Source organism: Bubalus bubalis, chromosome 15, assembly GCF_019923935.1.
Source record: "Bubalus bubalis isolate 160015118507 breed Murrah chromosome 15, NDDB_SH_1, whole genome shotgun sequence".
Lineage (NCBI taxonomy): Eukaryota > Metazoa > Chordata > Mammalia > Artiodactyla > Bovidae > Bubalus > Bubalus bubalis.
Genome location: NC_059171.1, coordinates 65743063 through 65768342, shown reverse-complemented (window position 1 = coordinate 65768342; position 25280 = coordinate 65743063). Strand labels below are relative to the sequence as shown.

At 35.1% G+C, this 25280-nt stretch overlaps 1 protein-coding gene across 3 annotated transcripts in view; it reads left to right on the top strand.

Moving 5' to 3' along the window:
• Positions 1-25280, top strand: part of ATAD2 (ATPase family AAA domain containing 2) — a 63689-nt gene that overhangs the window by 22491 nt on the left and 15918 nt on the right. For all 3 annotated transcript variants that reach the window (XM_006045596.4, XM_006045597.4, XR_003103687.3), the window contains 11 exons: positions 3367-3474; positions 7760-7868; positions 8174-8289; positions 12508-12682; positions 13546-13634; positions 15588-15747; positions 16583-16673; positions 17363-17677; positions 18004-18136; positions 18628-18814; positions 19496-19681. In XM_006045596.4, the coding sequence (XP_006045658.3) occupies positions 3367-3474; positions 7760-7868; positions 8174-8289; positions 12508-12682; positions 13546-13634; positions 15588-15747; positions 16583-16673; positions 17363-17677; positions 18004-18136; positions 18628-18814; positions 19496-19681 (1669 nt within the window). The remainder of the gene's footprint in view (positions 1-3366; positions 3475-7759; positions 7869-8173; positions 8290-12507; positions 12683-13545; positions 13635-15587; positions 15748-16582; positions 16674-17362; positions 17678-18003; positions 18137-18627; positions 18815-19495; positions 19682-25280) is intronic.

Below are 25280 nucleotides of genomic sequence, written 5' to 3'. Positions count from 1 at the left end.
GCTGAGTCTTCGTTACTGCCCATGGGCTTTCTCTAGTTGTGGTGCATGGGCTTCTCATTGTGGTGGCCTCTCTTGTTGAGTACAGGCTCTAGGCTCACGGGCTTCAGTAGTTGTGGAACATGGGCTTTGTTGCTCTGCAGCATGTGGAATCTTCCCAGACCAGGGATCAAACCCATGTCCCCTAAATTGGCAGGTGAATTTTTTTTTTTTAATTGATCTTGTAAGACCTCAGAAAATTGAAGCAACACTTATGCTTATCCCTACCTAGGTGAATCTTTGGTCAAAGACAATTCATTTTTAAGAGAAACAAGAATGGCCAGCAAATTCTTAACTACTGGACCACCAGGGAAGTCCCACTTCATCCCTTTTTATTGGCAAATAAGATTCCTTTGTATAAATGTACCATATTTTGTTTATCCCTTTATTAGTTGATGTACATTTGGGTTGCTTCTACTTTTTTGGCTATTATGAGTAATTCTGTTAGGAACATTCATGTGTAACTTGTTGTGTGGACATGTTTTGGTTTCTCCTGGATATATACCTGGAAGTGAAATTGCTGGATCAGATACTAACTATATTTAATGTTTTGAGAATTGCCAGATCATTTTTCCAAAATGGTTGCTGCACTTTACATTCCCACAGTGTACTAGAGTTTCAGTTTCTCTACACCTTTACCAGATGTTTTGAATGTAGCCCTTTATAAACTTTTTTTTTCTCTGAATTTTCTGTGCCAGGGTGGAGTTAACATCTCATTTCTTCTGACAGCTTTAATGGTAGTCATTTTGCTTAGCCTTTTTACTTTTTCTTGAAGAGATCAACCTCTGTTTATAGTTTGTATCCTGCTTAGGCAGGGAAACAAAACACAAATCCGGTGAATCGTTGGAACTTTGCTCTTAGTGAAACTTGCAGCCACCATGCAGGATCTTCCAAGGGTCTTTGGCATACTTACACAGCAGAACTTCAGAAATGCTCCTTAAATGCTAAACCATTAAAATGCTAACCATTAAAGTAGGATTTTCTGTCTTTCTTCTGATTGCTAACCTCTCATCATCTAAGGTTTATTCTCTAGCCTCAGTTTGCAGTTTCTGAAACAAACCTACCACCTTTAAACAAGAAGGTAACATAAATAGTACAATTGCTTCACTAGTGTTTCAAAGTATTCCTTACTGGTTGTCAAGGAACTAGAACTGACCTCTCTAGACGTTCTAGTTGGATTCATAGTGCAGGTCCAGTGCTGTCTGTGTCAGATTTTCAAAACTTCTTAGTTTTGAAGAAGTTTTGGGAAATAGGAAGAAAATGGGAAGAAAGAAAAAGAGTGAACGTGGGTTATATGTGTTTAGAATTTTTTTCAACTGAAATAATAGACTTTCTGCAGTGTAGTATAATTCTGAAGAGCTAGGACTGCCTAGATTGTGAATTCACTTCTACCACTTAACTTATTAGTGACTTCTTCCAAGTTACTTAACCTGTCCATGCTTAACTTTTTGATCTGTAGAATGCAGACAATAGCACCTATTTCATAGTACTGCAGATTAGATAAGTTAATACATGTAAATCACTTAAAATAGTACTTGGCGTATGTTAAGTACTATATGCATTTGTTACTGCACTTTAATGGTTAAAGGTAATCCCTACTTTGCAAATCAGACATTGGAAACTGTGTCAGTACACAAGATTTTGCGGTTTGCTTATAATTTTTTGATTTATGAAATAAACAACTGGAGATCATCAGTGTGGTAGTGTACAGAATGTGAACCATTTTTTTTTTAATAGACAAAGGTTTTGAATTCTGACACTGTCACTGACTAATTCTGATATTTTAAGCAGATTAGTTGAACTGTGAGCCATATTGGCCCTGATTATACAATGAGCCTACTAATACGTACTTGTCCAGAGTTTTAATGGTTTAAATGAGATATGTCAACTACTGGGTACAAGAAACAGTCAATGCTAGTCCTTTTTATTAATTGTTAGTCTTAATTATTGTGCATACCTACTGAATTCACAGACAGTTATGTGTACTTTGTAATTGTGAAGGTCTCTTTATAATATTAATTAATGGTAGTATTAAATAAGTTTTTCATATAAAATTGTAGACTTGTACTAGATATTTTTAGTTTCAGGCAGATCACAAAATTGGTCTTAGGCGTGTTTGAGTGGTTGGATGGTGGAGGATTATCAAAACCCTGGGCTGTTTATGTTTCAGCATTCAGATTTGTGGCCAGGGGTAGAGTTACAAAGATAATATACAACAATCATAATGTGCAACATTAACATTTATAAGTGTGTCTGGGCCCCCAGTGTATAGTCAAATGTATTAATTTTATAGCAAAACATATGAATAATCATAGTAAGTGGGACAAATAGAGATTGTGAATTGCATTTGTGACATTTCAGGTCATGTTTTGCTGCTAAGTGAATAATGGAAAAACTTGTTTACAGGGTTTTTCTAGGTACAAGATTCTGGACTTCAATTTTCAGATAATAAATTGTGAACTTCTGTATTTTTGGACATACCTACTTAACCATGATTGTATTCTGACTCAGGAAATGCTGTCTACCCTGAGCCAACAGAACGATTAAAGTTTTCCCAGCCAGATTTCTTTGCTTTTATTCCGTGAGTCGTTTGCAACTGTCCAAAGGTAGAAGTGATTTAAAAACTTTTTTGAGATTGTAACACTCGGTACTTCATCTGATACTACCAAGCAGGCTAAGATTTTGATTATTTTTCTCTCTTTTTTTTTTGTAAGTAGGAAAATAGAGGCTTGTATGGGTTGAGTAACTCATCCACGTTTACACAACCATTAAATGGCAGTTGTGAATTTAGAGTTGAGGATACACTATAGATAAAAGAGCATCTGTTTTCTCACTGTTTCTTAGCTTTTTTTGATCCCTCTTGATCCCGTTTGGTTTACATTAAAAATTCTAAAGAAAAAAAAATTATCGTGTTCTCCTTTGAATATTGTTTGACATTTCAAAATAGGTGATTCCCTTCCAAATGTAAATTATATATAGTATAATCTTGAAAATACTTTCTAAAATTACAATCCCAAAGATTGTAAAACCCTCTTAATCGTACCTTCTCTTTGAGTATACCTGACTTATATTAAGACAAGAAGTCACTCTGCCTGAACCATGTTTTGTCTTAATGATGCCTATAGCTTCCTATCTTTTCCATTCTCCGTTATCCAAGTCTTTTAATTCCTTCAGAAGATTCAACCAACAAAGCTCACTTCATTGATTCAGCAAATATATTAATTTTATGATAAACATTTTTGGATCACTAGGTATTTTTAGGTATTTCTGATATTTGTATTGTATGTTTCTCCTGCCTTCTTCCATTATGATTTCAGTTTACCTCTTTAGGCGAAGGCATGCAATCCACAGTAGTGACTCTACTTCATCCTCCTCTTCAGAAGACGAACAGCAGTTTGAGAGGAGAAGAAAAAGGAGCCGTAATAGAGCTATCAACAGGTAAGTGCTTGTTGATTCCTTTAAAACTGCCAGCTTTTTTAAGTAGAAAGAAAAATGAATAATTCGGGAATATGTACAGCTTGGCACATATTAAAAAATTACTTAAAAATTTATATACCAGTTTAATATATAAGCCTTAATATATAATAACTCGTGTTTGAAATATCTTCAGTTGAAGGGTTAGAACATATTTTTTTTAATTTATATATTTTTGGCTGCGCTGGATCTTTGTTACTGTATGTGGGCTTTCTCTAGCTGTGGTGAGCAGGGTTTTCTCTTCATTGCAGTACTTCTCACTGCAGTGGCTTCTCTTGTGGAGCACGGGCTCTAGGCACACAGGCTTCAGTAGTCACAGCACATGGGCTCAGTAGGCCCAGCTGCCCCATGGCATGTGAGATTTTCCCAGACAAGGGACTGAACCCATGTCCTCTGCATTGGCAGGCAGATTTCTAACCATTGGACCTCCAGGGAAGTCCAGAGCATGTTTTCTTATAAAACCAAAATGCTGCTTGGTAAACACTGACTTGAGGAAATAACTATTTTTTCACTGAAATTTTTTTTTCTGTTTATAATGATAAAAAAATTCTTATTGTAGAACTCTTCAGGAAAATTGAAAGGTTAACTTATTTCATAACTGCTTATAGTGTAAGTTCAGATATACTAAATCAGCTCATTTGATTTTTCACAATAATCATAAAAACAGGGCAAAAATTACTCCCATTTTATGGATATGGGGGGTAAATGAATAATTCAGTGCTTGGATTCTAACAATGCAATATTTGTAGGGTAGAAAACAAGTTTGATAAAGCGACTAGAACATATTGAAGGGGCATGCAAACCAATCATTTTTTATATCCTAAGTTCTATGTGTTTTTTAAATCATGTTAGCTCTGTTCTATTCAGTGTGCTGGGCTTTAAGTATAAAGTATGCAGCGGTTAAGAATCTGCCTGTGATGCAGGAGCCGTGCGTTTGATCCCTGGGTCAGGAAGTTCCCCTGGAGGAGGAAATGGCAATCCTCTCCGGTATTCTTGCCTGGAGAATCCTTGAACAAAGGAGCCTGGTGGGCTATAGTCCACAGGGTCACAAAGAGTCAGACATGACTGAAGCAACTTAACACAGCATTCAGTATGCTGGCTACTAGCCAGCCACGTATGACACTTAAAATGTATCCATAGCTCATCTGAATTGAGATTTACCATCCGTTTTTGTAAAAAACACACTCTTGGATTTCAAAGACTTAGTACAAAAAAAGAGAATGTAAAATATGTCAATTTTTTAAATATTAATTTTGTGTGATGAAATATTTGGGATATATTGAGACATACTGTTTTCTGAGGAGGCCTTACAAATGGCTATGACTAGAAGAGAAGCGAAAGGCAAAGGAGAAGAAAGATATTTGAATTTAGAGTTCCAAAGAATAGAAAGGAGAGATAAGAAAGCCTTCCTCAGTGATCAGTGCAAAGAAATAGAAGAAAACAATAGAATGGGAAAGTCTAGAGATCTCTTCAAGAAAGTTAGAGATACCAAGGGAACATTTCATGCAAAGATGGGCACAATAAAGAACAGAAATGATATGGACCTAACAGAACCAGAAGATATTAAGACGAGGTGGCAAGAATACACAGAGGAACTATACAAAAAAGATCACAATGACCCAGATAACCATGATGGTGTGATTACTCACCTAAAGCCAGACATCCTGGAATGCAAAGTCAAGTGGGCCTTAGGAAGCATCACTACGAACAAAGCTAGTGGAGGTGATGGAATTCCAGTTGAGCTGTTTCAAATCCTAGAAGATGATGCTGTGAAAGTGCTGCACTCAGTATGTCAGCAAATTTGAAAACTCAGCAGTGGCCACAGGACTGGAAAAGGTCAGTTTTCATTCTAGTCCCAAAGAAAGGCAATGCCAAAGAATACTCAAACTACCACACAGTTGCGCTCATCTCTCACGCTAGTGAAGTTAATGCTCAAAATTCTCCAACCCACGCTTCAACAGTACATGAACCATGAACTTCCAGCTGTTCAAGCTGGATTTAGAAAAGGCAGAAGAACCAGAGATCAAATAGCCAACATCTGTTGGATCATCGAAAAAGCAAGAGTTCCAGAAAAACATCTGCTTTATTGACTATGCCAAAGCCTTTGACTGTATGGACCACAACAAACTGGAAAATTCTTAAAAAGATGGGAATATAAGACCACCTGACCTTCCTCTTGAGAAATCTGTATGCAGGTCAAGAAGCAACAGTTAGAACTGGACATGAAACAACAGACTGGTCCAAATAGGGAAAGGGGAACATCAAGGCTGCATATTGTCAGTCTGCTTATTTAACTTATATGCAGAGTACATCATGAGAAATGCTGGGTTGGAAGAAGCACAAGCTGGATCAAGATTGCTGGGAGAAATATCAATAACCTCAGATATGCAGACAACACCACCCTTATGGCAGAAAGTGAAGAGGAACTAAAAAGCCTCTTGATGAAAGTGAAAGAGGAGAGTGAAAAAGTTGACTTAAACCTCAACATTCAGAAAACTGAGATCATGGCATCCAGTCCCATCACTTCATGGCAAATAGATGGGGAAACAGTGGAAACAGTGACAGACTTTATTTTTTGGGGCTCCAAAATGACTGCAGATGGTGACTGCAGCCATGAAATTAAGACACTTGCTCCTTGGAAGAAAAGCTATGACTAACCTAGAAAGCATATTAAAAAGCAGACATTCCTTTGCCAACAAAGGTCCATCTAGTGAAAGCTATGCTTTTTCCAGTAGTCATGTACGGATGTGAGAGTTGGATTATAAAGAAAGCTGAGCATCAGAGAATTGATTCTTTTGAACTGTGGTGTTGGAGAGGACACTTGAGAGTCCCTTGGACTGCAAAGAGATCCAACCAGTCCATCCCAAAGGAAATCGGTCCTGAATATTCATTAGAAGGACTGATGCTGAAGCTGAAAGTCCAATACTTTGGCCACGTGGTGTGAAGAACTAACTCATTGGAAAAGACCCTGATGCTGGGAAAGATTGAAGGCAGGAGGAGAAGGGGACGACAGAGGATGAGATGGCTGGATGGCATCACCGACTCAATGGACATGAGTTTGTGTAAACTCCAGGAGTTGGCGATGGACAGGGAGGCCTGGAGTGCTGCAGTCCGTGGGGTCGCAAAGAGTTGGACACAACTGAGTGACTGAACTGAACTGAGACATATAAAATACATTATTAAAATAGTATACTCTTTAGTGTGGTTAATACATTTTGGTGTGCATTTCATTTCTATTGGACAGCAATGAGATCATTCAAAAGTTATGTACTTGCCTTCATTTTATAGAAATGTGCATTCAGTCCTATTAATTTTATATTATGCAATTCTATTAAGAATTACTTAAATATCTTTTTAAAAGCCACAGTTGAAAACTTTTCCATCTTAAGCTTGGCAGTATAAATTTCTCATGGAATTTGAAACTAGCAAGAATTGTCACTTGGGGAGAAGATGGTGTGCTTTTACTTGTATTTAGTAGTAGCAGGGATTCTTTGCTTAGGCATTCTTATACAGGTATCTTAACTTTTAACATGAGCGTTTTCATTCTTCCATCTATAAAACAAGAGCTTTTTCTAGGTATATTTTTTTGTAACCTACTGTAAATGTTTTTGAAAGTAATTAGGAAAGTAGTGATTCACTCTTGCTTGAAAAGATTGACATGGATCCAGGTGCTGGTGGGCTCTGCATATTTTGCTGAGAGGTATAATAGCAGGGTGGTGGCGGATCTGGAATCAGGCTGCTTGGGTTTGATTCCTAGATCTGCCACTTATACTATCTGTGTGATCCTGGGCAAGACAGTTAACCTTTCTGTGCCTTGGCTTTCTTTTAAAATGGGAAAAATAATAATACCTATGTCGTAAGAGTATTGTGAGGATTTAATGACCTTGTACTTGTTTAGCACCTAAACTAAAACCGTGTCCAACAAATGGTAAAGTGTTGTAGGTCAGACACTATCGTTATAATGTACGTTGATACTTCCTGAATTCTCAACCATGAATTACTTTATGTTGCCGTGGTATCTTGTGATATTTTCATTAGATTGTATATCTTTAATAATAAGCCTTCAGATGTAAATATTTCTAACACTGAAGTTCTCAACTAGTAAAGAAAAGGAGGAACTCAAAACACATAATCTCATGATTACTCCATTTGGAATTTTTTTAATTCTTAAGAAAAATGTCTATATTCTAACATGGAATTTGGGGGAGGAAAGTGGTGTTTGATGAATGTTTGGGGTTTGTAATCTTAGGTGCCTCCCACTAAATTTTCGCAAAGATGAATTAAAAGGAATTTATAAAGATCGCATGAAAATCGGAGCAAGCCTTGCAGATGTTGATCCAATGCAACTAGATTCTTCAGTGAGTACAGTCTGAGATGTATTATTTTAGTTTAAAATTTAAAAAAAGAAAAAAAAATTAAAAAAGAAAGCAGTGTTTTATAAGAAATTTTTTATCTTTGTAGAACCTTTTATTTTTTTGTAATCTTTAGGCCACAACTGTTGCTCAATTGTTCCTGTTAAGTTACTGTTACTCAGTTGACTATGTGTGGCTTGGATATAATTTAAGAATGGAATAAGATTTTAGCTTTGACTCAGAGATTTTGACCCTACTTTTGTAAATTTTTGTAAAATCTCAGAATGTCAATGTTTCCCTTCTATTAACAGGTACGATTTGATAGTGTTGGTGGCTTGTCTAATCATATTGCAGCTCTAAAAGAGATGGTAGTATTTCCATTACTTTATCCAGAAGTCTTTGAAAAATTCAAAATTCAACCTCCAAGGTAATTTAATTATACTTTTTATTTTAGCTAAAATCTTTCCTGTGCTATGTACAGAAACCGCCTCTCTCTTGAAAATTTCCAGGCCTAGAGTCATTTGTTATACTTGCCCTTGCAAGGTCCTGGGTGATTTGAGTATTTTTACTTTCTCAATGTTTAAGATGAAAAATGGTTTCAAAATTGATTCTCCATTAAAAAAATCATTTCCCATGACTTTTCATACATTTAGTAAAATTCCTGTCTTACCTACTCTTTTTTCCTTTCAGCTTTGTGATTTGGTTTTAAATTTATATCAAAGTAATATATGTACATAGTTTTTTAATGTATGTATTTTTATTTTATTTTTTTCAGAGTAGTAAAAGATGTTTTTCAGTTTTCACAATCAATAGCCAGATAAAAAATAAAAGATAATTGTAATTGCAAGCTATAATGGGAACATGATTAACTTAACAGTATAAATTATTATTTTATAACGGCATAAAATAATTACATACAATTGGGAGGTCAAGCAGAGTGATGTAGTAAGTGGAAGTGCATACATGCACATAATTTTTTAATATATGTATTTTTATTTTGTACTGAAGTATATCCATGGACAGAGGAGCCTGGAGGGCTACAGTCTGTGGGATTGCAAAGAATCAGACACAACTGAGCTCCCATGTGCACATAGTTGATTATATATATACATAACTTTAAAAGTCAAATAGCACCGTAAGTTTCACAAAGAAAAATTTACAAAAGTAGGGTAGACCCTCTTCAACGCTTCTTCATTTTAATTTTTCTGTTTTTTAAATTTGTTTCTGTCTTTTGGCCACACTATGAATCACCGGGGAAGTCCCTCATTTTTCTATTTTAGACACAATTTATAGACTTCTAAGGATGAACAGTGGCTATTTGGCTCCTTTACTTTCCCTACCCTCCATACATAAATATTTATTCCCCTTCCTTAATACTTTCAGTAGTTTATTTGTACACATATAAAGTTACTGAATCAATTTTCAGTGTTTGCTTTATGCCTATATATATATATTTTTTTGCAGTCGAGCCATATATAATATAATTGTATTTTTTCTTTTATATCTCTCCTCTCCCCACCAACTTTAATATTTGCTGTTTTGGTGACAGGAGGGTAGGGGTTTTTTGTATCACCATCCTTTTTAAAATTTTAATCACCATCCTTTTTTTATCTTCTTTCTTATAGTTTTTATACCTTACTTAACCAGTTTTTAAACCCTAGTTCCTGATTTTTCTTTTCCTTTTATAATTTTTTTCCCTGAATCACCCTCTATGGAAACATTGATTTAAGTAAACTTTTAAAAGTTTGTAGGCTTTTTAAAGCATAAATCATTTTAGTTAAATTGAAGCATAAATCAATTATAGTTAAACACTGGTGAATTTTAAAAAATTTAATCAAAAAATATAGAATATTAAATAGTGATTTAATGATGACAGGACATGTTGAAAGTACCTAGTTAAAGTCATTTAGTGAATTTTAGGGAATTCCTGGCAATCCAGTGGTTAGGATTTCATGATCTCACTCCCAGGGGCCTGGGTTCAATCCCTGGTCAGAGAGCTAAGATCCCACAAACCACAGGTTGTGGCAAAAAAAAAAAAAAGTGGTTTAGTGAATTAAAGCAACAATGACAAATTAGAACATTCTCTAACATCATATACAAAAATAAACTCAAAATAGACTAACTTTAAGACCACAAACCATAAAACTCCTAGTGGAAAACATAGGAAAAATAGAACTTTTAATGTAAATCATAGCAATATTTCTTTGGATTCATCTCCTAAAATGAAACCAAGATTAATAAATGGGACCTAATTATATTTTACGCTTTTTCACAGCAAAGGAAACCACTAACAAAACAGAAAGGCAACGTATAGAAGAAAATATTTGCAAATGATATAACTGATAAGGGATAAATATCCAACATATATAAAAAGTTCATACAGTTAAACATCAGTGAAACAACCTGATTTAAAAATCGCCAGAAGAATTGAATAGACGTTTGTCCAAGGGGACATGCACGTGGCCTACAGGCACAGGAAAAGATACTCAGCATCACTAATCATCAGGGAAATGAAAATCAGAACCACAATGAGGTATTACCTCATACCTGTCAGGAAGGCTGCCGTCAAAAGGACAAATAGTAAATGTTGGCGAGGATGTGGAGAAAAGAAACCCTTATATGTTGTTGGTGGGAATGTAAATGGGTGCTGCCACTGTGAGAAACAGTATGAAGGTTTCTCAAAAAATTATAGAACTACCGTCATATACCAGTAATTCCACTGTTGGGTATATGTCCAAAAAACACTAATTCAGAAAACCCACATGCACCCTAGTGTTGATAGCAGTACTATTCATAATTGCCAAGATACAGATGCAACCTAAGTGTCCACATCAGCAAATGAATGGATGAAGAAGACGTGGTATAAATATATATACAGTGGAGTACTGCTGAGCCATAAAAAGAGAATGAAATACTGCCATTTGCACCGACAAGGATGGGATTGGAGGCCATTTTGCTGAATGAAATATCAGAGAAAGGCAAATATATATGATATTGCTTTTATGTGAAATCTAAAACTACAGCAAACTAGTGAATATGAGAAAAAAGCAGATTCACAAATAGAGAACAAACTGATGATTACCAATGGGGAGAGGGAGCTGAGAAGGGGCAGTGTATGGGTAGGGGATTAAGAGGTATAAACTGTTAGGTATAAAAGAATCTACCAGAGTATATTATACAAAATGGGGACTCGAGCAGATATTTTACAGAAACTGAATGGAATATTGCCTTTAAAAATTGTAAGTCACTGTATTTTACACCTCTAACTTAGTTAATAATGTATATCAGCTATACTTCTATTTAAAAAATTAAATTAGACCAGTTCCTTAAATTTTTTTCTCTTCATTTCCACTTTCTTACATTTTTCTTACATTTCTGCTCATAAAAAATCAACATATGATTGTGTTAAACTGTTTTTATATGGTATGTTCTCTTTCCATTTCAATGGCTGAATGATACTCCATTTTGTGGATGTATCACATTTTATTTAATTGATTCTGCTATTGCCGACTCTTTTGTTTTCTCCTAAGTTTTTGTTATTACAGATAATTAGTACCATGAACATCTCCATTGCTTCCTCTTTATGGGAATCCTTACTTTTTTCTTTAAAATAATCTCACAAATAAAACTATTGGCCCAATAAATATATTTTTTAAAAAAATCTGTTTCTGTCTTGGCTTTTGTCCATTGAAATCACTGATTTATTCCATTTAAATTGATTGTTTTCTAAACAACTTTTTTTCCGCATCTGCATTTGATTATGTCTGTTTCCTATTATTTTTGTTTTGACTGTGCTGCAGGGTTTGCAGGATCCTAGTTCCTCAGCCAGGGATTGAACCCAGACCCTTGCAGTGAAAGCGCTGAATCATATTCACTAGACCGCCAGGGAATACTCTTAATTTTTCTTTTATATTTTATCCTTGACTTTGAATAGATTTATTTCATCCATCACTTTTTTGTTTGTTTGGCCATTCTTATTCTGTCGTTTCTGTTTTTCTGAGATCTTTAACTTTTCAACTAAATCACTATTAGATAGTTAAGGAGCAGTTACTTGATCATTTCTATGAAGAGTGTGAATATAACTCATTTTCTCAGAATTCTGCCATGAGATCAGTGAATAACTTTGGGAATAGGTGAAAAAACTGCATTATCCCATGACAGAGCAGTGATATCACCAAGAATTATTGTGAATTGTTTACATTGTCCTGGTGCCTATCATCCAGCCACTACTTCAATTTCTCTCTTTTATCCTACTTTATCTCATGGTCATTCCCACCATTTTCTTGCAAAAGTTTTGGTGTTACGTTACTGACACTCAGACCAAGGATGATACTTGAGATCTGCTATTCTTCCCACTGATATGTTATAAAAGTAAACTGTCAATCATACCTTTTTTGCAAGATAAGGTAATATGAACAGATTTGAATGAATAAAAGAAAATGTTTCAAATAAAGGGTTTATAAATAGTTTCAATATTCATTTTGTAGTATGAATATTAATCCCAGGTTTTAAGTTGTGCTTTGTGTATTGAAATGTTTCAGTTGTCTTGTTTACTTTCTTATTCACTAATTATATTCATGAAATTGATCTCTAATTTTGTTTAGCCTGTTTTTTAATGTATTGCTAAAATAATACTCTTTTACAGAGGTTGTTTGTTTTATGGTCCACCTGGAACTGGAAAAACTCTGGTTGCTAGAGCACTTGCCAATGAGTGCAGTCAAGGGGATAAAAGAGTTGCATTTTTCATGAGGAAAGGTGCCGATTGTCTGAGTAAGTGGGTAGGAGAATCTGAGAGACAGCTGCGATTGCTATTTGATCAGGTATGATATTAAAATTTGCTTATATAGATCTGTAATCAATGTAGATTAAGTTTGTAAGGTTTGGATAAAGTTTGCATTTAATCACTTTTCATAGAAATAGACTCAAAATAATTATGTCAAATATATAATGTTTCTAGATTATTTTCCTTTGTATGTCTTGATTACACCAACTTATGACAAACAATTTTAGAGAGAAAAGAGAAAAGGATAATTGGGTCTAAATTCTTTGGAGTCTTAGGTCTCGTATCTAGAGAAAGAGTGATATTTTCATAAAGAGATAACACTAGTGAGTTTATGTTTCACTATGCAAGCTGAAGATTAGCTTTGCCTGAGTGGCTTTCAGTTTCATATCCCAGATGTATTGACAGTTAGTTAAGAGATGATACATTCTGATCTACTGAGGCATATTGCTGCAAATACTTTTATATCTCTTTATAAAATTCACTGAGGCTTTTTAAATTTTAATTTTACTGAAATTGATTTTAAACTATAGCATCTTGTTAAATGTTTTCTCATCCTGACATGGAGGAAGGCTGTGTCACTGTCTTCTGTTCTTTGTTTTGCTTTGACAGTTGGTCTTCTATAGATGTTTTTTGTGTCCCAATAATTATAGCTAAATGAAATCTAAGGGATATAACCAGTGGAGTATGTATTTTGAATATTTCCAGCTGAATATACAAATAAACTTAAATCACACGCTGTTAATAATTTAGTCTGAATCCTTAAAACACAATTCTTGAATTTACAGTTATATTTTTTAAAACTTGTTAAATGCAAGTAGGAATGAATTTAAAGTGGTTTATATTGAGTCTACATATTTGAAGTCTTTCATGATAGCCTGCAATCACTGGACTGCTTTCTAGGCCTATCAGATGCGCCCATCAATTATTTTCTTTGATGAAATTGATGGTCTGGCCCCAGTACGATCAAGCCGGCAAGATCAAATTCACAGGTAAAACTTGCTTGATGGTACTTCTGCCTTTCTCCCTATATTCTGAGCTGTATTAATGTTACAGGAGGGATAGAATGTTAAACAGTAAGAAACTTTATAAACCAGTTGTTTGGTAGTAGAAACCAATGTATAGTACAAAAAAGAAAAGTGAACCTGTTCTAAATGGTAGGATGTTCTCAAACACAATATTGGTTATAGATTTAACTTGTGATACAGACTTAAATGCCCACTGGCCCAGTGAGGTAAATAAAGGCAGATAAAATGAGTGAGGCAGGCCAGAGATAAGAGTAGGTCAGGGAAATGTGTCTGAATGTCTAATTGTCAGAGAATAGTCAGTTGCTTTTAGCTCCAGCCTATTATTGAAGTGCAAAAGCTGACTCAGATTTGAAAAATAAGTTTTCTCTTTCTTAAATTTTATGTATGTTAACTATCTTTTAGATGTTGCCAGCTAGGTCGGATGCTTTAAAGGCACTACCTGAGCCAAGCAAAATATATCTTAGTGTATGACCACTAGTTTAAGTTTCTAATACTAGCTCAACTTCCTCATTTTCAGAATGAGAAACTTGCATCTCCCCTGTGATAACTGTGTACCCAGGGGAGCAGTTTTCATTAGTGCCACTGCCTCAACTTGAATCTAAATTACTTTAGTCCTAGTTCATCTTCAGTTCTTCAGACCTTCTTCTTCAATGTAACTACTTAATTAATTTGGGATACCCAAAAGCAAATGTTTGCATGCCTTCATAATGCCAGTATTATTTTTACCATAGATGTTGTAAAAGAGGAACAAGATGTAAAAATATGAATGATATGTAGGTTTTGGCTTTTCTAATGCCTAACAACATTTACTGTATTATTATACCCTTCTTTGACTTGATGCTGTAGAATTTTATTTGTTGCTCTGAGTAAATTAAAATGTTTACTCCTGTATGATTAAAAACACTTGTGTGTGCTCATACCTACTAATAATGATGCACACTTTTTAAATGTGACTCATTTCAATATCAGCTGTACTGTATTCATTGTGTTAATATGAATAACACTAGCACCATCACTTTTCAGTCAAGCAGTTGAGTAACTACTGTAGTTTGGAATAATTCTAAAAGGGATTGAAGAAATTTCAGCAACAAATACAGAATAATTTTAGCAAGCACTTGCCATTTCAAATATGTGTTTTTAAGAGAAATTTTATTGTGCAAGTTTTTTGGTTTTTTTCCAAAGACTTAAAAAATTTTAGAGAAAAATGTTTTTGCTAAATTAAGCTTTTTTAGAAGTTAGCACATTGACCATGATTAAACTATACTCTGTGTCTTATTGTTTCTGATAATATTGTAGGATAATGTAAATAAGTAATTATGTGAATACATTAGAAAATAAGATTTTTAGCCCAAGAGAAAGGGGATGCAAATATAAAATAAGTTAAATTAAAACCCTTGGATCTTTATTTGAATTGGAATATCAGTATGAACTCATGATGAAATTTATTTTTGAAGAAAAAATAATTCCTGTCTCTGGACACTAAAAAGACCTAGAAGCAATCACAGTCCAGTATATTCTGTTTTACTTTGGCATCCTTTGATAATGTGTACACAATGAAGTTTTTGAAGCTTTTTTTTTTTTTTCAAAGTCTCTGTTTATCTGCCTAATACTTGTATATATATATTTTTTATTGCCTCCTTGTTTGAGAACTCCAGAGTTCTATGTGAAATTGTGCTTTATGATGGGCTTCCAGGATCCATTTGTAGCATTCTAAAAAGTGTGTTTTCCATTGATTTTAAATGTCTTTGTGCCTAGTATGTTATTTTACAGATTTTCTTTTTTAAAAGTCTATTGAAAATAGTGGGATGCGCTGAGGAAATTTATTCACACATTTAATGTATTAAATCTTCACAAAAAAAGAAATGATGTATTCGGCTTCTATATAGTTAATCTCTTCTCTCTTATTTTTAAATTTAGTTCAATTGTTTCCACCTTGCTAGCTCTTATGGATGGATTGGACAGCAGAGGAGAAATTGTGGTCATTGGTGCTACCAACAGACTGGATTCTATTGATCCTGCTTTACGAAGGCCTGGTCGTTTTGACAGAGAATTCCTATTTAGCCTACCTGATAAAGATGTAAGAATTTGACATCACTCAAATTTTGACAAAATTGATTGTGCATATCTTGAACAAGTCTTAGTATAGTGCAAATTTGAAGATTGAGTTTTGTATGTTCTGAAGCAAAGTTGTATGATTAACATTCAAGTAGGTATGTATGTATTTTTAGAGAGGCATTATTTAAAGAAAAGAACTCAGATAATTTTTTATTTTATTTATTTATTTATTATTTGGGGGAATGCATACCTTGTGGCATCTTAGTTCTCCAACCAGGATTTTAACCCAGGCTCATGACAGTCAAAGTGCTGAGTCCCAAACACTGGACCAGGGAATCTCTGGACGTGCACCTCCACACCCGCCCCGCCACCCCAAGCACAGCCTTTGCTTGTTAGTCATATAACTTTATTTTGATTCAGAACACACGGCCTAACAGTCAGTCCTCAGCCAGTTCATTAGACTTGACTTTTTCATGGATACAACCATGTAATTCTACCCAGTTACTTTAAAGCTGCTGAATATTTTGAGAACCAAGTACGAAAATATGGGTAGAGCTGTCAGTACTCAACAGTTTTTAATATGTACAATAAACAATAATCCAGCAGTTAGCTAATTTTTCTCATTCACATTTGTGATGACTAGAACTTGAGCACTAAAAATGCAGTCTTATTTAATACGATTTCTTAAGCTCATACAAATACATCATTTTTTTCCATTTTTACTGTTCCATATTTCTGTTTATATTAGGTATTGACAGCTTTACATTTTTAGATAAGCCAATTATCTTAGATTAAAGTTACCCTAATCTAAATAGCACTGTATTATTATAGAAAAATTAAATTGTTTTTGTTTGTAGGCTCGAAAAGAAATTCTAAAAATTCACACAAGGGATTGGAATCCTAAACCACTGGACATGTTTCTGGAAGAACTAGCAGAAAACTCTGTTGGTAAACATTGCTTTAAGTATTACAAGAAATATTACATGCATTTCAAAGATGGAACAAGTTGTAGTTTTGCCAAGGTTTAAAGAAACCTTGTTTCTTGTTTAAAGAAATACAAAGTTAGATTTGTTTCTTATTTATAATTTGTGGCATGTTTTCTTATAAAGTCCTAGATACCATATTGAGGTGTTTAACATCTTGACTGTCAAAGAATTTGAGAATGAAGTTAGATTGTTTGCTGTTTACATTTTTCTAATTATCCTGTTAAGTATTCTACATAAGCTATTGCAGGTAACTCTTACATCAATCCTGTGAAGTAGGTAGCTTTATTCCTATTTTACAGATATAGAAATGGCTGAGAAAGCATAAATGATTCTCTAAAAAGATCACACATCTAGTAAATGACAAACTGGAATTTGATCCTGATTATCTGATTTCAAAACTCATGCTCTTGACCCCTGCGCTGTGCTTTTAGTGCTTGCGTATTTCACTCTCAAAAGTTGATTGATTTGTTAGGGGTTATTATCAACCATGTGAGTTCACTGAGGGGCTGAGAGACATTTTAGCCTTATTACTCCTAAATATTTTGCTACTATATTGCTAGGCTGATGTTTAGTTTTCTTTTAACCATTGTCTTGCTTAATATGGTGGTGATTTACTTTAATTTTTTTTTCTTTTTTGGTTGCCTTGGATAGGATACTGTGGTGCAGATATCAAGTCAATATGCTCTGAAGCTGCTTTATGTGCTCTGCGTCGACGCTACCCACAGATCTATACCACTAGTGAGAAACTGCAATTGGATCTCTCTTCAATTAATATCTCAGCTAAGGATTTTGAGGTAGCTATGCAAAAGATGATACCAGCCTCCCAGAGAGCTGTGACATCACCTGGGCAGGCACTGTCCACCATTGTGAAACCACTACTGCAGAGCACTGTTCACAAGATCCTAGAAGCCCTGCAGAGAGTATTTCCACATGCGGAAACCAGAACAAACAAAGCATTAGACTCCGGTATGAAACTTGATTGACTGTTCAGTTTTCATAGTCAGTAAAACTAAGTATTTTGTACATCTCAGTAATGTTTCTTTATGAAAGAGCCTCTTGAAAGGAATTTGGTCATGCTTTTCCTAGATATCAAGGAAGTTTACTTCACAGATTACCCTAGACTGCCTTTATTTTAGGTTTGAAGTACATTTTAAAATTTACTTGTTATTTATATGTACACAAACTTTTTTGGAAAAAAATCTCATTGGAGTTGCTAACTGAAGCATTATGTGAAGATCCACTTTGTAATTGAGAAAAGCTACTAATGTACACTTTTTTTGCTTGCTTTACAGATATTTGTTGTCCTCTCTTAGAAAGTGACTTGGCATACAGTGATGATGATGTTCCATCGGTATACGAAAATGGACTTTCTCAAAAATCCTTTAATAAGGCAAAAGAAAATTTTAATTTTCTTCATTTGAATAGGTACATTTCCCTTGAAAATTTATATATATGTATATATATATTCATTTGGAGAAGGAAATGGCAACCCACTCCAGTATTCTTGCTTGGAGAATCCCAGGGACAGAGGAGCCTGTTGGGCTGCCATCTATGGGGTTGCGCAGAGTCAGACACGACTGATGCGACTTAGCAGCAGCAGCAGCATATGTATTCATTCTTGTGTGAATTCCCTAAAACTAAATGAAATTACGCTTGAGAAGATAAAGGATGCCAGCTAATTTACTTTTTTAAAAATTAAAATATTAGAAAATATTTTGTTACAGTTGTCATGATGTTAGAAACTATATTCCTAAAAATCTGTAAAGTTCGATTATTTCCAAAAGCCACATGAATCATGCTGCTATGATTGGCCATATTGTCAAAACTTTTGGCTTATAAAAGTTTATAATTGATAATTGGGAGAGAAATTTACGCTTTTTTTCCCTAAAACATAGGTTATTACTCATTTCTTTCAGAAATGCTTGTTATCAACCTATGTCTTTTCGACCAAGAATGCTAATAGTGGGCGAACCAGGATTTGGGCAAGGTTCTCATTTAGCACCAGCTGTCATCCATGCTTTGGAAAAATTTGCAGTATACACTTTAGACATTCCTGTTCTTTTTGGAGTCAGTGCTACGTCTCCTGAAGAAACATGTGCCCAGGTAATTCATTGTTGCCCAAATAAGCTGTAAGGTGAAGTAGTCTTCCAGAGACAAAGTCTAGAATTGCTTCATTCTTTTTTTTACACTGTGTTTTTTGGTCTTTCTGATTTCTGACTTCATGTTTTCAAAACAGAACCATGCCTAACTGCTTAGTTATTAAAAAGTATGACTTTAAATCCTTTTCCACTTCTTAATTACTATGTGACTTAGGAAAGTTTATTAAGTCTTTCTGCCCCATTTTCCCCATTTGCAAAATGGAAAAATCAGTACTTTACTTACATGACTGTTGTGAGAATTAAATAAGTGAAGTACTTAAAACAGTGATGGCTATGCAAAAAGTATGCAAATATTCTGCTGCTTCTTTTTTGCTCTAGTTATATTAAAAGTTTGTAAAAGTGTTTTATGTATTTTTATATTTAACCTTGGTTGCCATAACAGAAAAGTCTTTTAGATTTCTTGAGCTGTTTTCTAATTGCTTGAAGCAATTATGTTTTTCTAAAAATGAAACTTTTATAAAAACATTCAATAACAAGATGGTGGGATTGGGGGAAGCATTTTTTAAACTTAAGGGTTTTATATGACAGTTCTGGGAAGTTAAATTGTTCTAGATTTAAAAAGCACACTGCTAATGTGCTGACTCTCTAAATGTATGTAAATGTAATTGTTTTCTCTCTCTACTAGGTGATTCGTGAAGCTAAGAGAACAGCACCAAGTATAGTGTACGTTCCTCACATTCACTTGTGGTGGGAAATAGTTGGACCAACACTCAAAGCCACGTTTACCACATTATTACAGAATATACCTTCTTTTGCTCCAGTTTTACTACTTGCCACTTCTGACAAACCCCATTCCACTCTACCAGAAGAGGTAATTTGTGGGAGAAATCATTATGCTTTAGAATGGAATATTCATAATCAATATAATTTAAAAAGAGATATTCAGAAACTATTAGGAATTTATGGGGAAAAAATTCAAGTGCTAAAGAGGTGAATAAAATTATAAGGAGAAGTTTTCCTAATTAAAGATACCATTGGTAGCTATTTGATACATATGTTTGTTGGGCAGCACATGTGTCAGCATTTGTTGTGTGTATGTACAGTGAGACCAGAGCTTTCCAGGTGGCGCTAGTGGTAAAGAACCTTCCTGCCAGTGCAGGAGACATAAGAGACGTAGGTTCGATTCCTGGGTCAGGAAGATCCCCTGGAGGAGAGCATGGCAACCCACTCCACTGTTTTTGCCTGGAGAATCCCATGGACACAGGAGCCTGGCGGGCTGTAGTCCATAGGGTTGCACAGAGTAGGACATGACTGAAGTGACTTAGCACACATAGTGAAACCACTTTATAAATTTTTTTTCTCTAAATGGAATATGATACATTACTGTTCCATAAATACTTTATGTATCTTATGTGTTTTTTAATATGTAAGTCTTATTTATTTTAAGAGCACCATAGCCTTTGCTGTTGTATTGTTATACCATAATTTTATTTATCCAAATCCTTATTGATAGGATTTCAGCTATTTTCTAATTTTTTTCTGTTGAACTGATACAGTGAGCATTTTGGGGTTTTAAATCATATAAACATTACCATGTGGATTTTTTTAACATGCATTCCGAAAAGTGGAATAACTGTAGCTTAGTTGAAGGGTATGCACACTTGACATTTTTAACAGTACCAAATTACTGTCCTTCAAATTTGTGCCAATTTCGACAACTACCAGTGACCAGGTTTGTTCTGTTTCTGCTTATAATACTATTCTCTTATGGCAGGAACACCTCTGCCCATCACTGTCTTTTCCCTTACTCTGCTTTTTTTTTTCAATTAGTTTATTTTATTTTTTCAATTGGAGTATAATTGCTTTTCAGTGTTACGTTAGTTTCTGCTGTACAAAAACGTGAATCAGCTGTATGGATACGTATATTCCTTCCCTTTTAAGCCTCCCTCCCACCCTCATCCCACCCCTCTGGTTTGTTTTTGTCACTACTTGACATAACGTATTAATTTGTTTGACTCTGTCTCTCCTAGCAGAATGTTAAATATGTGAAGTCGGGACTTTTTTTTCCACTTCTCTATCCCCAGAGTACATAATAAGCATATTGTAGGCTTCTGTGTGTGAGTGTGTGTGTATGGTTTTTCCATACCTTTAACAGAATTAATGTACAGTTTATAGAACACTAGTAGGAAGATAAATTCAAATATTTAACTTAAAAATACATTTGAGCACTTATTCTATAACAGACATGGTTATAGGCATTGGAAATATAGCACTGAACAATTTAGACAAAAATCTATATCCTCCTAGGGCTTACATTTTAGTTGGGGGAAAGACAAACAAAAATAAAATACAATACTAACCTATCACTATGGAGAAAAATGTAGCTAAGCAGTGCCAAAAGTGTGGTACGGTCACTGTGTTAAATTTACTGGGTTGGCCTCACTAAGAAGATGGCATTTGAGCCAATACCTGGAAAAGGTGAAGTAGTGGCCCATTTGGGTATCTGAGGGACAAAGGTTCCTGGCAGAGGAACAAAGGTTTCTTATGCAAGTATAAAAGCCCCAAAGCAAAAGTGTGTCTGATGTGTTAGAAAAATCGCAGAAAGTCTAGAGTGACTAGAGCAGAGGGAGTGTAAGGCCGAGAAGGGGTTGATGCCAGGGAGCTATCAAAGGGCCAGGTTATGTTCCCCATGGCAGCTTTAGTAGTTGTGAATTACTCAACTAAGAATCGAATAAATTGGGAAATGAATATTAAGTGTATGTTAAGTCTAGATTCTTAGGGTGGTAAGAGTCCTTAAAAGTTTCTAATCACCTAGTTCTGGACTCTAAATTCTTTCTTTTGTGTAATAACACTGTCACAATTCATTTTGTTAGTTCTGACTCCTAAAAAAAATCAGCTTATTTTGAGAGGCCTCCATTTCTTAATCTCCATTTGTTTCCCAGGTACAACAGAGAACTTGTCTAATCTGTCTTCATCATGGCAAGCGCTTTGTATGTTTGAACATGCTTTTGCATTCATTTCTATTTCCTCACTCTAACCCAGGCTTCTTCACACTAAACAGTTCTTCTATGATAAGATATAGTTCTTAGGATTCTTAAATACAATGCAAGTTTATTTCTTGCTCACTTACAATATCAGGTAAATGACTGGAGTGACGGGTGTACCCTCCCCCCTGTAGTCGTTCCACACACTCAAACTGGGAGAGCATGCTCATTTTCATCACGTGGCTCTCCAGATTGTTTTCATTCCACCCAGCTGAAAGGATTGGCCCTTTCTTGTGCCTGGTCTGAAAGTGATACACATCATTTCCTTTCACGTTCCATTGGCTGAACCTCACATAGCCATACCTAACTGCAAGGGAGACTAGGAAATATGATATAGCACTGGGCCCAAAAGAAAGAGAACATGAACTGTGACAGTAGCAAGCTCTGCTGCACATCACACATATTTTTAGTTTCCTCAAAATTCTAGTCACTCGCCTGAATGTCTTTCTCTTTATATTCCTTTTGAAAGGCTGTACCCAGAATGAATTAAGTACTTTAGCAGTGTTCTGATTAACGGAGTAAAGGAGAATTGCTATTTAGTAGCCACATTAACCATTTATGTATTGTACTCACTGTCAATTAAAACAACATTATTTCAAAGTTTAAAACAAAAATAAGTTTATACTCTTGGTAATAAGTAAGAGAGACTAGCTGAACTTTATATGGATGGAGGGAGGTTGAATGGAGAAGGCAATGGCACCCCACTGCAGTACTCTGTCCTGGAGAATCCCATGGACAGAGGAGCCTGGTAGGCTGCAGTCCATGGGGTCGCTAAGAGTCGGACACGACTGAGTGACTTCACTTTCATTTTTCACTTTCATGCACTGGAGAAGGAGATGGCAACCCACTCCAGTGTTCTTGCCTGGAGAATCCCAGGGACGAGGGAGCCTGGTGGGCTGCCGTCTATGGAGTCGCACAAAGTCGGACACGACTGAAGTGACTTAGCAGCAGGGAGGTTGAAAAGCCATAATCAGTTTAATCTGGCGTAACTTTATCAAGAATGTGGAAATTCTGTACTTAAAATGTTTTGGCTTTTTTTTTTTTTTTTTTGCTATAGCTTCTTCTTTTTTATGATAATATTTCCTAAGTATGTCATTGTAAACTGGGTTGAGTAGCCCAGCATCACCCTGTCTGGGAGAGTGGAATGGGCACCGGACCAGAAATTGCTGGTTTTATAAAATGAATAGTCTATATGGATACAAATAAGCAAGTCTGCTTTGAGCCTTATGTAGTCTCTATTGTCCTCGGTGAGCTAGTGATACTGTGTCTGTAGCATTGGACCGTAATATATATGAGAAGTACTATGTATTACATTACAATTTGTCCATCTCAAAACTGCAGTCATAGTACCTGTATGCATGAGCACTAGTAGACCCTAACAACTCATGAAAAAATGAGAAAGAATGTCAGTAATAGAAACTTGGGTGAACTGTGAAACACAAGCAGTGAGGATTAGATTTCAGAGTATGTGCGTCAAAGGGCTGCTTTGAAAAATGGCAGTGATTTCTAGCTCTAGATCAGTGCTAGGAGGAAATTAAGAGAGTCCTTGAACAACTTTGTGTTTTTTGGCTTTCTTCACTTCTGGCCATGCCAGACAGTAGTTGGCGGAGTTTGTCATCAGCTAGATCAGTGAAGGTGGACCAAGGACTAGTGTGGCAGGGCAGTAACTTAACCGTTAGGTACTGAATGGGAGGAGTGGGAAGACCCTGTGCCCAGGAAACAAATTACAGGCACATTCTGTTTCTAATATAGTCTACCTTCTTTCATAATCACTGAAAAAGAAACTAGAATAAACAGAAAAAGCATCTATGAACAGTCATATTTGAAAGGCAAAGATAAATTTATAAATAAGCATTTGAGGAAGGACAGTGCCATAGAAAATTATATCCGTGCATCAGCAGCAGATTGTTATGGAAAAGAACCATTTGAAGACATTACTAATGAAGTAGCTCCTCCCAAATACAAAACCCTCTAGGGCTAAAAAGACACAGATGAAGAGTGAATTAGCAAGATGAGGGATCATGAGATCAGGAATTCTTATATAATACAATAGGACAGAGATCTGAAAAGTGAGGGGAAAATTAAAGGAAATAGAGGAGATAGATTCAAGTCTAGCATCTATTTAATGGGATTTAAGAGCAGAGAAAAGAAATGTAGAAGAAAAAAACAGTCAAATAATACAACATTTCATAGAATTAAAGAATACCATAATCTTCAGATTTAAAAGGGCCCCTGTTCTAACTGATGGATATAGAAAGACTGATATCTAGATAAAATTTTAGAACATCAAAAGTACAGAGAAAAATCTAAGCATCTTCCCAGAGAATAAAACATGACTAGAAAGGACTGAAAACAAATTGCTTCTACATTTTCATTGGTAACACCAGCTACTACGGAGGCAACTGAGCAATATTTTCAGTTAGAAGGAAAATAATTTTGAATCTGTAATTTTCTTCCCAACAAATTAACATTTGAGTGAAAGAACAAAATATGTTTTTGACCATACAGTGCCTAAGAAACTATTACCCGCAAACCTCTGACTGAAATATTAAAAGACAATTTCTCCTCTTGGTTTTTTCTTTTTTTTTTTGGCAGAAGTGGCATATAAGAAGCAGTGCAGGAAGAAAACAGTAAAACTTGTCACAAAATTGTGCTTGTTAACTTTTTTTTTGAGGAAGAGGGAAAATATTGCCTCAGGTTCTTCGAACAGAATACTCTTTAAGCCTAATGCAATCAATGTGATAGACACTAAATACACAAAAACACATTTAAGTTACCTTTAAGATCTTGGGTCACTCAGATATCCAAAGAAGGAAGTTGCCAACAAGTAACATTTTTTAAAGTTATGTGAAACTATGTTGACCTTGGTTCTGAACTCAGAATGGCAGGCAGGAAGGACATTGTGAAGGAGAAACAGGAAGTAAAAGCACCTTCAGATTTGTATCTGATATGAAGATGTTGATTAACTTTACAGTTTGATAGAAAAAGAAGCTTAAGGATATATCTGTTAAAACTTGTAACAGTGAAAGAATAGAAATACAGCATAGAAATAATACATAAAATATCTGTCCTTTTGTGACTGGCTTGTTTCCCTTAGCAACTGTTTTCAGTGTTCATCTGTGTTGTAGCCTGTGTTCAAATTTCATTCCTTTTTAGGCTGAATAATATTCTGTTGTATGTCTGTACCACATTTTGTTTATCTGCTCATCTGATGATGAGCATTTGAGTTGTCTTTACCTCGTGCCTAACTCCTGAATAATCCTGCTATGGTTATTGCTGTGCAAGTTTATTTTTTTTCTTCCAGTTTTTTTGGATATGTATACTGGGTTACATGGTAATTCTTTAACTTTTTTGAGGAATCAGCATACTGTTTTCCACAGTGGCTGCACCCTTTTAATTCCTACTGGCTCAGGAGATCTAATTTCT